Source organism: Cervus elaphus, chromosome 20 (assembly GCF_910594005.1).
Source record: "Cervus elaphus chromosome 20, mCerEla1.1, whole genome shotgun sequence".
NCBI lineage: Eukaryota > Metazoa > Chordata > Mammalia > Artiodactyla > Cervidae > Cervus > Cervus elaphus.
This window is the reverse complement of record NC_057834.1, coordinates 129,082,128-129,093,404: the sequence shown is the minus strand read 5'-3', so window position 1 is coordinate 129,093,404 and position 11,277 is coordinate 129,082,128. Positions and strand designations below refer to the sequence as shown.

General features: G+C 51.4%; 1 protein-coding gene across 3 annotated transcripts in view; it reads right to left on the bottom strand.

The window, feature by feature from the left end:
• Positions 1-1,078: 1,078 nt before the first annotated feature.
• Positions 1,079-11,277, bottom strand: part of GRIK3 (glutamate ionotropic receptor kainate type subunit 3) — a 246,912-nt gene continuing 236,713 nt past the window's right edge. For 2 of the 3 annotated variants that reach the window (XM_043877979.1, XM_043877978.1), the window contains exon 16: positions 1,079-7,542. In XM_043877979.1, the coding sequence (XP_043733914.1) occupies positions 7,348-7,542 (195 nt within the window). In that variant the 3' untranslated portion in view covers positions 1,079-7,347. The remainder of the gene's footprint in view (positions 7,543-11,277) is intronic. The other variant, XM_043877980.1, reaches the window with a different exon arrangement.

Here is an 11,277-nt window from a genome sequence, read left to right as displayed (position 1 = left end):
TCATCGAATCCCTATGACAGCCTCCGGAGGTGGATCTTAGCCTCTCCTCTCTGCAGGCAAGGAGACTGAGAGGACACAGCAGGGGTGGGGTAGGGGGGTGGGGGGGGGCGGTGGGGGCGGGCAGAGCCTAGCAAGTTCACCTCGGCCTCCTTGATTGTACTGCTTGGTGGGGCTTGTCATCGGGCCTAAGCAGAGGGATGCTGAGTGATCTGTGTCCACTCCAACCTACACATTCTGGGGCTAGATAAGACAGAGGAATAGGGCAGTGCAGTGGGAGGTGGAATTCATAAGCGTTTCAGATAGGGCAGGTGAAGGGTTAAATGGGGACAGGTCCAGCTCTGTGCTGCTATTGTATTGGGCCTGGGTCTTCAGAACTTGGGGCAGGAGGGTTCTGGGTAGGGTGAGATGACCAAGGTCAAAGGGAAGGGAGGCCTTGACATTGAGGGCATAGTTATCTGGTGTGTTTTGCCTCCCGGTTCTAGTACTGGTCTTGGAGGGGTCACTCCTCTAGTGGGTCACCTCTGTATTGTTCTGAGAGCCACTGGAGGCCCAGCATGTCCTTGCTCCCTTATCTTTCACTGGTTTTGTAAACATCTGTATTCAGCCTCTTCCTGCTTAAAGTGTCCTGCCCTGAACCCTTTATTATGTGTACAGTTTCCATCACCCAAGAGTAACTGACTGAGCACTCTCCAATTTCTAGTTTGAAAAAGCTCAGGCAAGACCTCTGATTGGCCAGCTCTGGAAAAGAGGCTTACCTTGCTTCCTCAACTGTTGCCAAAGGGCCAGGATCACACAGGGACGTGGCGACTTCGAAGGTAGCTATGGGATGGAGAGGAGATGGAGAGGAACGCTCCCAAGAGAAGGGAAGATGGAGGCCAGATGATGTCAATACTGACGTCCCATGTAAACATCTGAAACGGGGACCAGGAGCCTGGGCTGGAGTCACCCACCTGCTCACCCCCAGGGGCCCCTGCCCAGGACACAGTCAACCTTGGGTGAAGATGGCACAACTGCGGCACCCTCTGGTTCTAAAGAGACAAGAGAAGCAGAAAACGCATCTCAAGAGGGCCCTGTTTTCTAGAAACATTTCTTTATTTAAAATTTAAAACCATATTACTTCATACAGCAAACTGTGCACTTTGATATATCACAGTGTCTTAAAAAGGAAAATAATCAGATTTGTTTGGAAATTTATTTACATCAGCCTAGAATGATTGGCAAGTAACACAGTTACTATGAAACCCAAATTGTTACAAAATGTTTACAAAAAACTATATTCATAGAAATTCTGCATGTCCACAAAGGGCATCCCCTGAATGGCCCAGAGACCAGTGTGTGGGAACTATGTTGAGTAGGATTGGGGTGGGGGGCGTCCAGGCACTCTGGTCTGGGTGGTGGGACAGGCCAGGGGTCTCACATGGTGCTATCTTGGGGCTTCACCGAGGGACTGGGAACCCAAGTCCCCATCGTGGGAGGCGCAGCTAGGAAGCTGGCACAGGCAGAGGTGGGCTGGGGGCTTGGGGCACAGTGGCAAGGGGGCCCCTGGAGCCTCTGATTCCTGTCCTGGAGTCAGGACAGGCCCATCCTCGGGGCTGGGTTCAGATATGCTCCGGCCAGGACCCCAAACAGAGGCAGACCCAGAGTTAAGTGCAGACCAGTCTGACGCATGGGGCTGAAGCAGAGGGCAGACCGCTGACCACACGGAAGCCCACTCCAGACCCTTTCCCACGTAGTCCAGAGATGCTCTCGCCGGTGATAGAGCCGAACCACTTGCTGAAGGGTTAGAAGGGAAAGAACAGACGGATCCGAGTGTGGTAGGGACGGAGGTCTGCAGGGGCGGGGCCAGGCTCTATGCCAGCTGCCCTGCAGGGGAGGGGGGTCAGGGGAGAGGGCGGACAGATGGCACTAGGCCGTGCTCAGACCGCCTTCTTGGCTTCCCCTCTTTCACCCGCTGTCACTGCTCTGCTCACACCTCTGGCTCCCCAGTCACTCCCTGACAGCTGACCTTGCAGTCAAATGGGCTGGGGAGATTGTCTGGGGTGGGACGAACTCATGGCTGGAATTGCTGGGTCCACAGCTGTTTTCTTATATCTGGAGGCCTCAAAGTTTTGATCTGTAAAATAGATATGCTGCGGGGTTATTTGAGGTCTGTTCTAGAAGACAGGGGCCGGGGATGTCTGACTGGCATGCAGGGGGCCGTTCTCCTGAAAAAGGGTTTTCCTTAGCTGGGAGCTGGGTCGTCTTTGTGTGTGGTTGAGAATGTGAGGCAATGGCCTCTGCCATACTTCAGCCTTCTGGGGTATTCCAGGTGGAGCATCCCTGGCGGCTGGGCAGACAGGTATTGAGAGCTGGTCCAGGGAGTGGCCCCCTCTTTCCCAGCCCTTCCAGCTCCCTGCTAACTGCCCTGGGACTGCAGCTGTCATATTGGCTCAGGAGCCCAGTACTGTACAACGCTGCCCCCCAGACAGAGGCCCAGCAATCCTCAGAGCCTCTCAGATGCAGAGGCCTCCTGTAGTCCTCAGGAGGCCTACCCGCCAGCCCCTCGGTTCTCCCATCCTCCTCAGGGTCTGCAGCTCTGACATGCACGGGCCCTTCCCGTCCCCCAGAGGGCTCTCCGCAGCCCCTGCCCCAAGCAGCTTCCATCCTAGACTCTCCAGCTGCAGCCCCCGCTGCTCACCTGGTCCCCACCCACACTGGCTGGGTTATGTACACTCTGTGTGCAGACGTGCGGGGAGGGGTGCGTATACACATGGGCTACAGGTCATATATACACTGTGCATATATATATATATACAGCATATATATATATATCTTTTTACATTCATATATATACTGTACAGAACTTTAACCTTCTACCAAAAACAGTTTTGTGACTTTCACATATGGCCTCAGCTCTGAACTTCTAACTCCAGGGCAAAGCCAGGACGGAAAGGAAGGCTCCATTCAGGCTGGCCAGGGGACCGAGAGCGGGACCCTTCTACTGGGGCAAGCAGCTGGGCCCTTTCCAGATGGGTCCTCCCAGCCCGGGGCTTTTGCAGATGGGTCTAGTCCAGAGGCCCGTCTACAGAACTGGGTGCACTTTTTGAGTCTGTCCACAGGGCCGGGCCCATCTCAGAGTTTAAGTCCATCCAGCTGTTTGTCCAGATCGCTAAGCCCTTCCCAGATGGCTGTCCACACAGGACCAGAGATGTGGGCCAGAGCAGAGTTGGGAAGGGTCTGGGAAGGGATGGGCTTCATGCTGAGTGATGAAGCCACAGCCACCAGCCCACACTCAGCACACCCGCCTGGGAGGAGATGTCGGGGAGGGAGCTTCCCACTGTTCTGGGTAAGCGGGTGCCTGGGTCTGACTTCTGCTTTCCTGGGAATTGGGGAGGGAGTGACTTCTAACCACTTGGAGCCTTCTCGCCACTGCCAGAGCCCTCCTCCATCCAGGGCTGGACTTGCCCTCTGCCCATGCCCGGGGCCTTGAGGGGAACCTGTGTGCTTGGCTAGTGGAGACAGAGTCTTGGCTGTGAGCAGGGGAGGTGCTCCCACCCTTCAGAGACTCAGAGTCAGCTCCTCGGCCAAGGGCGCCTTACCCATCTTGAGACACGTGCCCAGCGTGGGGCCCATTGAATGGTGACAAAGTTCTCAGGTTTTTCTTATCTGTCCACAGAAGATAGACCAGTAACAGGTCAAGGGGAGAGAGAAAATGAGGCCTCATGGCCCCGCTCCCCAGGGCCTTGGCAGGGTGTGTATGTCCCCAGTGCTGCCCTTTAATCTGGCCAGTTGGAGCAGGCTGAGGGGAGGCACTGGCATTTCGAAGTGGGGGATGGAGGTGGAAGGTAGGGGTGCTCTTCTCTTCAGGGCCGGTACGTGCTGGGCAGGGACAGTCCAGCGCCTGCTTGGGCCAGTCCCATCCTCCGCTCTATCCAAACCAGTGTTGAGCTGCCACTGACCTCAGTGCCTCCGTGTGTGCGCATGCATACTCGCCGTAGCTCAGATCCACGCCCGCGGGCAGGTGGGCCTGAATGTTATTTCCACTCGACCCACCTTGCTGGGAATAGTTCCCCGGCCCCCACCCCAAGACGCAGCAGCACCTTCAGGCCCCTGGGACAGAGCTCACATTCGGAGAGAAGCGACCTCCGCTGCACTCTGAATGCTGGGCTGGTCTCGGAGACAAACACAGGTCATCAGGCAGAGTTTGAACCACTGTCCACACACGGACGTAAGGCTCGAATGGGAGGTGATATCGGGCTGCTTGTCCTCCCATCTCCATGTAGGACTTGAGAAATCATTTCAGTCCCTTTCGGGGGATTTCCCTAATGGAATTGTGCCGCTGAGTTCCACCTTCCTCCCCTCCTTTGATGAAGCTCTTCCTACCCCACCACCTCCTAGTCTTCCTGCCATCGCAGTCTATATATGTGCATAGCCTCAGAAGAAATGACACGTTCATGGCGTGTCACGAAAGCACACACACGGTTGAGTGTGTGATACGAACATGGATGTGGGCGTGTGCTATGAAAGTAGACTGGATAAAGAAAGAGAGTGGCTCATGTCTGTGATCGGTGAGAAAAAATTGGCAAAATACCTTCATCAGAATCTGGTTATCTGGAAATTGCCAAAAAAAGTCATTTTCCCTTCAAATAGGACACTCCACAGAAAGCAAAGGAGTCACTGGCTGCGACTGCCTGCAGGGTTTCGTTCCTACTTGGCCCGTCTCCTCAGGCCTATGTAATCTTAGCGAATCTTTGTGACAAATGACCTCTCTCCATGGCAGAAGTGTACCCAGACTCTAGTTCCCTTCCTGATTGTCCGTCTCTGCTCCTATTGTGAGCTGGAACATATGTGCACGTTTGAACACACATATGTGAACACACACACACACACACACGAACTCCAGGCCCACGTGGCTCCTCACATACAACATGCATTCCCTTGTGCTGTGCATCCATCCAGTTCTGTCTTCCCTCCCGCCCTCCACGCACACGCACATGCACACGTGCTCACAAACGGACCCCTTGATGACATGGCTTCTCCATTAAAACAAATTTTATCTTGTCCTCCACCCTCTGCCATTAGGTACACAAAAGTGTGTGTGTGTGCACACACACACACAAGCATACACAGTTGTTCACGTATGTATACATATGTATACTCACCAGAACCCCAATATGGCATGGCTTCTCCCGTTTTTACATGTATGGGGTCCTGCTGCTTGTCCAGATTTATCTCCTTCACCCCAAATTCACACACACGTGCACACACACACACCCAAAGGGTTCTCCTATTATTGCATGCCTGGGACTCTGTCACATGCCCTTATTTATCCTTCATGCCCAGGCCCCAAAGATCAGACATACAAAGATACACATACATAAAAAAAAAAGATACACATACATGCGCACGCACACACAGACACACATACACTCCTACATCCAGGAGCTCACAACAGCATGGCTTTTCCTATCATGATGCATGTTGGCCATGTGGCGGTCCATCCCTCTTCTCCCACCTCCAGGGCGCACCGCCTGTCAGAACTGCTGTGGCCCTGGGAACCAGCTGGTTTGGCCCCACAGCTCAGTCTGGAGAAGACGATAGTTATCACATGTGTCCACTGTGCTCTCCTGCTTTGGGACTCCTGAGGAGAGTTAGAGATTACCCTTCACCCCAGCTGAGGAGGTTCTTGAGACCTAAGTGTAGCTCTTTTCCTAACCAGGGTCCCCAGGCAGAAACAGAAGAGCAGTAGGGGGGTGGGTGGCTGGTGTCTCCTGGTCTCTGTACAGATCTCCAGCCCCCTTTCCCTGGCTCAAAGCCTGCCCTCTGCCCTTGGCCATGGGCAGCCTTGCTGGCCTCATCGTGCTCTCTTTAAGGACACTTTGTTCCTAATCCCTCCACATCTCATTCTCCTCCCAGAATCTTAAGCGTCTCAGACCTACAGTATCTGTCACAGCTGGCTGGAACCCATGGATCACCTGGTCCACTGCTCACTGCACCTCGTCTGCTACCCCTTCTCTGCTGAACCCCCAAACCCCACAAGGTCCCAGCTCTTCTGAACAAGAGACCAGGACTGTTACGACCGTGTATCTCTGTGTGGGGTCTTTGGTTAATCCTCTAGGAGGCAGCTTCTTCCTCCCCACCCCAGGGGCCTCTACCAGGGAGACTATTCTGCCCCCTGGAAATTTTCTTTCTCTGGGGGGGCATCTTTAAGGTTTGGCAAGTCCAGGAGGCAGGGAGTTCCTTTGTGCCCCCCTAATCCAGCTTTCCCCATCTACCCCAAAGTGAGCCTGTGCAGTGGACTTGATCCTCCTTGGAGGATGGGTGACAATGTTCACTTCAATCTAGGCTACTTTCCTCCTTCCATGATGACAGAAGATGGTCAAGGTCAACTGGCCAGGAATGGGGAGTCGCTGAAGAGTAGATGGCAAAGAGCTCAAGCGTCCTAATGCCACTGGGGTTTAGAAAACAGCTTGCTAACCAGCAAAATAAAATCCAATGGCTCAAGGGCCTCTGGGATTTCCATGGAATCCACTGTTCCTCTGGCCGAGTCTCCGGGCATCCTTTGCAGGAGATTCTGGGGGTCCTTTCTCCTCTGGTCACAACGGGGAGGTGAATGTGTTCTGACCATTCTCCCACTCTTAGAGACGTTCTAGAGGAGCGGGACCCATTGGGACATTGTCCAGAAGAGTTCAAGTTGGCATTCTCTGTGCATCCTCCTCTCTCCCAGACTCCAAACTCCTCTTTTTCCCCTGTGGGGCTCCTGCCTTTAACTTTGCCCAAACAGGGGCTCCACCATGGGTGGTGTCAAGTCCAGGAGATCAGGACCATGTGAGCAGCCCCTGGGGGATGAGTTCTTCCTTCTGATCAGGCATGTGGGGTAGCTGTCCTCCAGCTTCAGTTCCCATTGGCAGCCGAACAATAACATCCTTTTTGGTACCCAGGGTCTATGCCTCTGATCTCCTAGTCAAGTTCCAGGAGGCCTGCCCCCATGGGGAAGGAGCGGCAACAAGAGAGCTGTTTCCTGTTTTCTTTGGCCCCTGCAGGGCCATGGTAGAAACTTCTGACTATAGAAGAGAGTTGAGGGGCAGGTGAATTTGGCCTGAGAGAGGCATGTGCTTCCTTTGGCCTTGGCTGTCTTGGCTGGCAGCTTTAGAAACCCAAAGAAGAAACAAGAGGAGGGTGAAGCCCAAGCAGCTGGCCTGGGGGCCTGCTGGTTTCCTGATAGGTAAGGGCAGAGGGCTCCTGGCCCAACAGGCAGGCAGCAGCTCTGGTCCCCAAGTCCAGTGTGGGGCTTGGGGGTGTTCCTTCCAGTCTCCTTTGCTTTCCTCCGCCCTGCCCCCAGGCCGGCGGTCCCCACCCCACCTGTGCCTAGGGGAACACGGGGGCCAATGATGTGCTGCAGGTCATGCTGTCTTTGCCCGGAAGCCGGCGATCGTTGAATGTGTGCATGTTGATGACGGCATCAGTCTTGACCATCATGGGAGGCTGCGGCTTGTGCTTGACCCGACGCTGGCAGGTAAGGGAGAAGCGGATCTCATCAGCCACGGTGCTGCAGAAGGAGCGCTGGGGTGGCGGGTGGGAGGGGAAGGAGCACAGGGGTGAGGCCCGGCCATGCAACTCCAGCCAACTCCTCCCCTTCCTCCCAGAGCCTGTGCTGAGGCCCCTGGCTTTCCTTCACACCTGTATGCCACCCGCCCTCTGCCCCCTGCAAGGTGATTAGTTGGGGTTGTTGTTTAGTCGCTAAGTCACGTCCAACTCTTTTGCGACCCAATGGACTGTAGCCTGCCAGGCTCCTCTGTCCATGGGATTTCCCAGGCAAGAATACTGGAGTGGGCTGCCGTTTCCTTCTCCAGGGGATCTTCCCAACCCAGGGATGGAACCACATTTCCTGCATTGGCAGGTGGGTTCTTCACCACTGAGTCACCAGGGAAGCCCAGGTGGTTTGGAGAGCAGCCTACACAGCATCACGTCCTTGTTTGGGATCTAAGGTGATATCATCTTAGCCCCATTTTACTGATGAACAAACTGTGGCATGTTAAAGTCTGAGTAGTTTACCTGCCTGACTTTTCTCCACTAGCTTCTGAGGGCAGGAACCAGCCAGTGTCATCCTATGAGCCCAGCCTCCAGCTCTAGGCCTGGCTCAGAGTCAGGGCTTAAGAAACACTTGATGAATATATGGATAGCCTCTCTGAGAGGGGTTCCCATTGAAGGGAGGAGTCGCTTTGCTCCCATTCAGGAAAGTCTAGTACAGATTTCTCAATGGGGAGGCAGGTCCCTGTAGGGCTTTTTCTGGCTTGGGTCCCTGTGGGTATCCAAGAGGGACAGCTCAAGTGCAGCACCGCCCACAGGTATCTGATGGCAGTGGCTTCTATGAGACCAGCTGCCAGAGGCTGTCCCATGGCTTGTCGAGAAGGCAGCGGGCTGTCAATGTCTCAACTTGCCGAGGGAGGCCTGGGCATCAGCACTCAGACAGGTTGTAGTGAGGTTATGTGGTGCTGGGGAACGGGGACTTGGCTTTGAATTCTGACTCTGCCTCTTACCCTCTGTGTGACCTCACCAAGCTTCCTCTTGCTCTCCCACTAAAGGCAGGACATCTTCCCTCCTTACTTCCCCTTCTTCATTCTGCGACTATTTACTGAGACCTACTCTGTGCCATTTTCATACTGTTCTCAAGGCAAGAATACTGAAGTGGTTTGCCATTCCCTTCTCCAGTGGACCACGTTTTGTCAGAACTCTCCAACATGACCTGTCTGTCTTGGGTGGCCCTACATGGCATGGTTCATAGTTTCATTGAGTTAGACAAGGCTGTGGTCCATGTGACACTGAAAGATGAACTCCCCAGGTTGGTAGGTGCCCAATATGCTACTGGAGATCAGCGGAGAAATAACTCCAGAAAGAATGAAGGGATGGAGCCAAAGCAAAAACAACACCCAGTTGTGGATGTGACTGGTAGAAGTAAAGTCCAATGCTGTAAAGAGCAATATTGCATAGGAGCCTGGAATGTTAGGTCCATGAATCAAGGCAAATTGGAAGTGGTCAAACAGGAGATGGCAAGAGTGAACGTTGACATTTTAGGAATCAGTGAACTAAAATGGACTGGAATGGGTGAATTTAACTCAGATGATCATATCTCCTACTGTGGGCAAGAATCCCTTAGAAGAAATGGAGTAGCCATCATAGTCAACAAAAGAGTCCGAAATGCAGTACTTGGATGCAATCTGAAAAACGACAGAATGATCTCTGTTCATTTCCGAGGCAAAGCATTCAGTATCATGGTAATCCAAGTCTATGCCCCGACCAGTAATGCTTAAGAAGTTGAAGTTGAATGGTTCTATGAAGACCTATATGACCTATAAGACCTTTTAGAATTAACACCCAAAAAAGATGTCCTTTTCATTATAGGGGACCAGAATGCAAAAGTAGGAAGTCAAGAAATACCTGGAGTAACAGGGAAATTTTAGTACAGAATGAAGCAGGGCAAAGGCTAATAGAGTTTTGCCAAGAGGATGCACTGGTCATAGCAAACACCCTCTTCCAACTACACAAGAAACGACTCTACATATGGACAGCACCAGATGGTCAATACTGAAATCAGATTGATTATATTCTTTGCAGCCAAAGATGGAGAAGCTTTATACAGTCAGCAAAATAACACCAGGAGCTGACTGTGGCTCAGATCATGAACTCCTTATTGCTAAATTCAGACTTAAGTTGAAGAAAGTAGGGAAAACCACTAGATCATTCAGGTATGACCTAAATCAAATCCCTTACAGTTATACAGTGGAAGGGAGAAATAGATTCAAGGAATTAGATCTGATAGACAGAGTACCCGAAGAACTATGGATGGAGGTTTGTGACATTGTACAGGAGGCAGGGATCAAGACCATCCCCAAGGAAAAGAAATGCAAAAAGGCAAAATGGTTGTCTGAGGAGGCCTTACAAACAGCTGTGAATAGAAGAGAAGTGAAAGGCAAAGGAGAAAAGGAAAGATATTCCCATTTGAATGTAGAGTTCCAAAGAACAGCAAGGAGAGATAAGAAAGCCTTCCTCAGTGATCAACGCAAAGAAATAGAGGAAAACAATAGAATGGGAAAGACGAGAGATCTCTTCAAGAAAATTAGGGGTACCAAGGGAACATTTCATGCAAAGATGGGTACAATAAAGGACAGAAATGATAGGGACCTAACAGAAGCAGAAGATATTAAGAAGAGGTGGCTGGAATACACAGAAGAACTATACAAAAAAGATCTTCATGACCTAGATAACCACGATGGTGTGATCACTCACCTAGAGCCAGACATCCTGGAATGTGAAGTCAAATGGGCCTTAGGAAGCATCACTACGAACAAAGCTAGTGGAGGTGATGGAATTCCAGTTGAGCTATTTCAAATCCTAAAAGATGATGCTGTGAAAGTGCTGTACTCAATATGCCAGCAAATTTGGAAAACTCAGCAGTGGCTGCAGGACTGGAAAAGGTCAGTTTTCATTCCAATCCCAAAGAAAGGCAATGCCAAAGAATGTTCAAACTACTGCACAATTGCACTCATCTCACACGCTAGTAAAGTAATGCTCAAAGTTCTCCAAGCCAGGCTTCAGCAGTGTGTGAACCGTGAACTTCCAGATGTTCAAGCTGGATTTAGAAAAGGCAGAGGAACCAGGGATCAAATTGCCAACATCTGTTGGATCATTGAAAAAGCAAGAGAATTCCATAAAAACATCTACTTCTGCTTTATTGACTATGCCAAGGCCTTTGACTGTGTGGATCACAACAAACTGTGGAAGATTCTTAAGGAGATGGGAATACCAGACCACCTGACCTGCTTCTTGAGAAATCTGTATGCAGCTCAGGAAGCAACAGTTAGAACTGGACATGGAACAACAGACTGGTTCCAAATAGGAAAAGCAGTACGTCAAGGCTGTATATTGTCACCCTGCTTATTTAACTTATATGCAGAATACATCATGAGAAACGCTGGGCTGGAGGAAGCACAAGCTGGAATCAAGATTGCCAAGAGAAATATCAATAACCTCAGATATGCAGATGACACCACCCTACGGCAGAAAGTGAAGAAGAATTAAAGAGCCTCTTGATGAAAGTGAAAGAGGAGAGTGAAAAATTTGGCTTAAAACTCAACATTCAGAAAACGAAGATCATGGCATCTGGTCCCATCACTTCATGGCAAATAGATAGGGAAACAGTGGAAACAGTGACAGACTTTATCTTTTTGGGCTCCAAAATCATTGTGGATGGTGACTGCAGCCATGAAATTAAAAGACGCTTGCTCCTTGGAAGAAAAG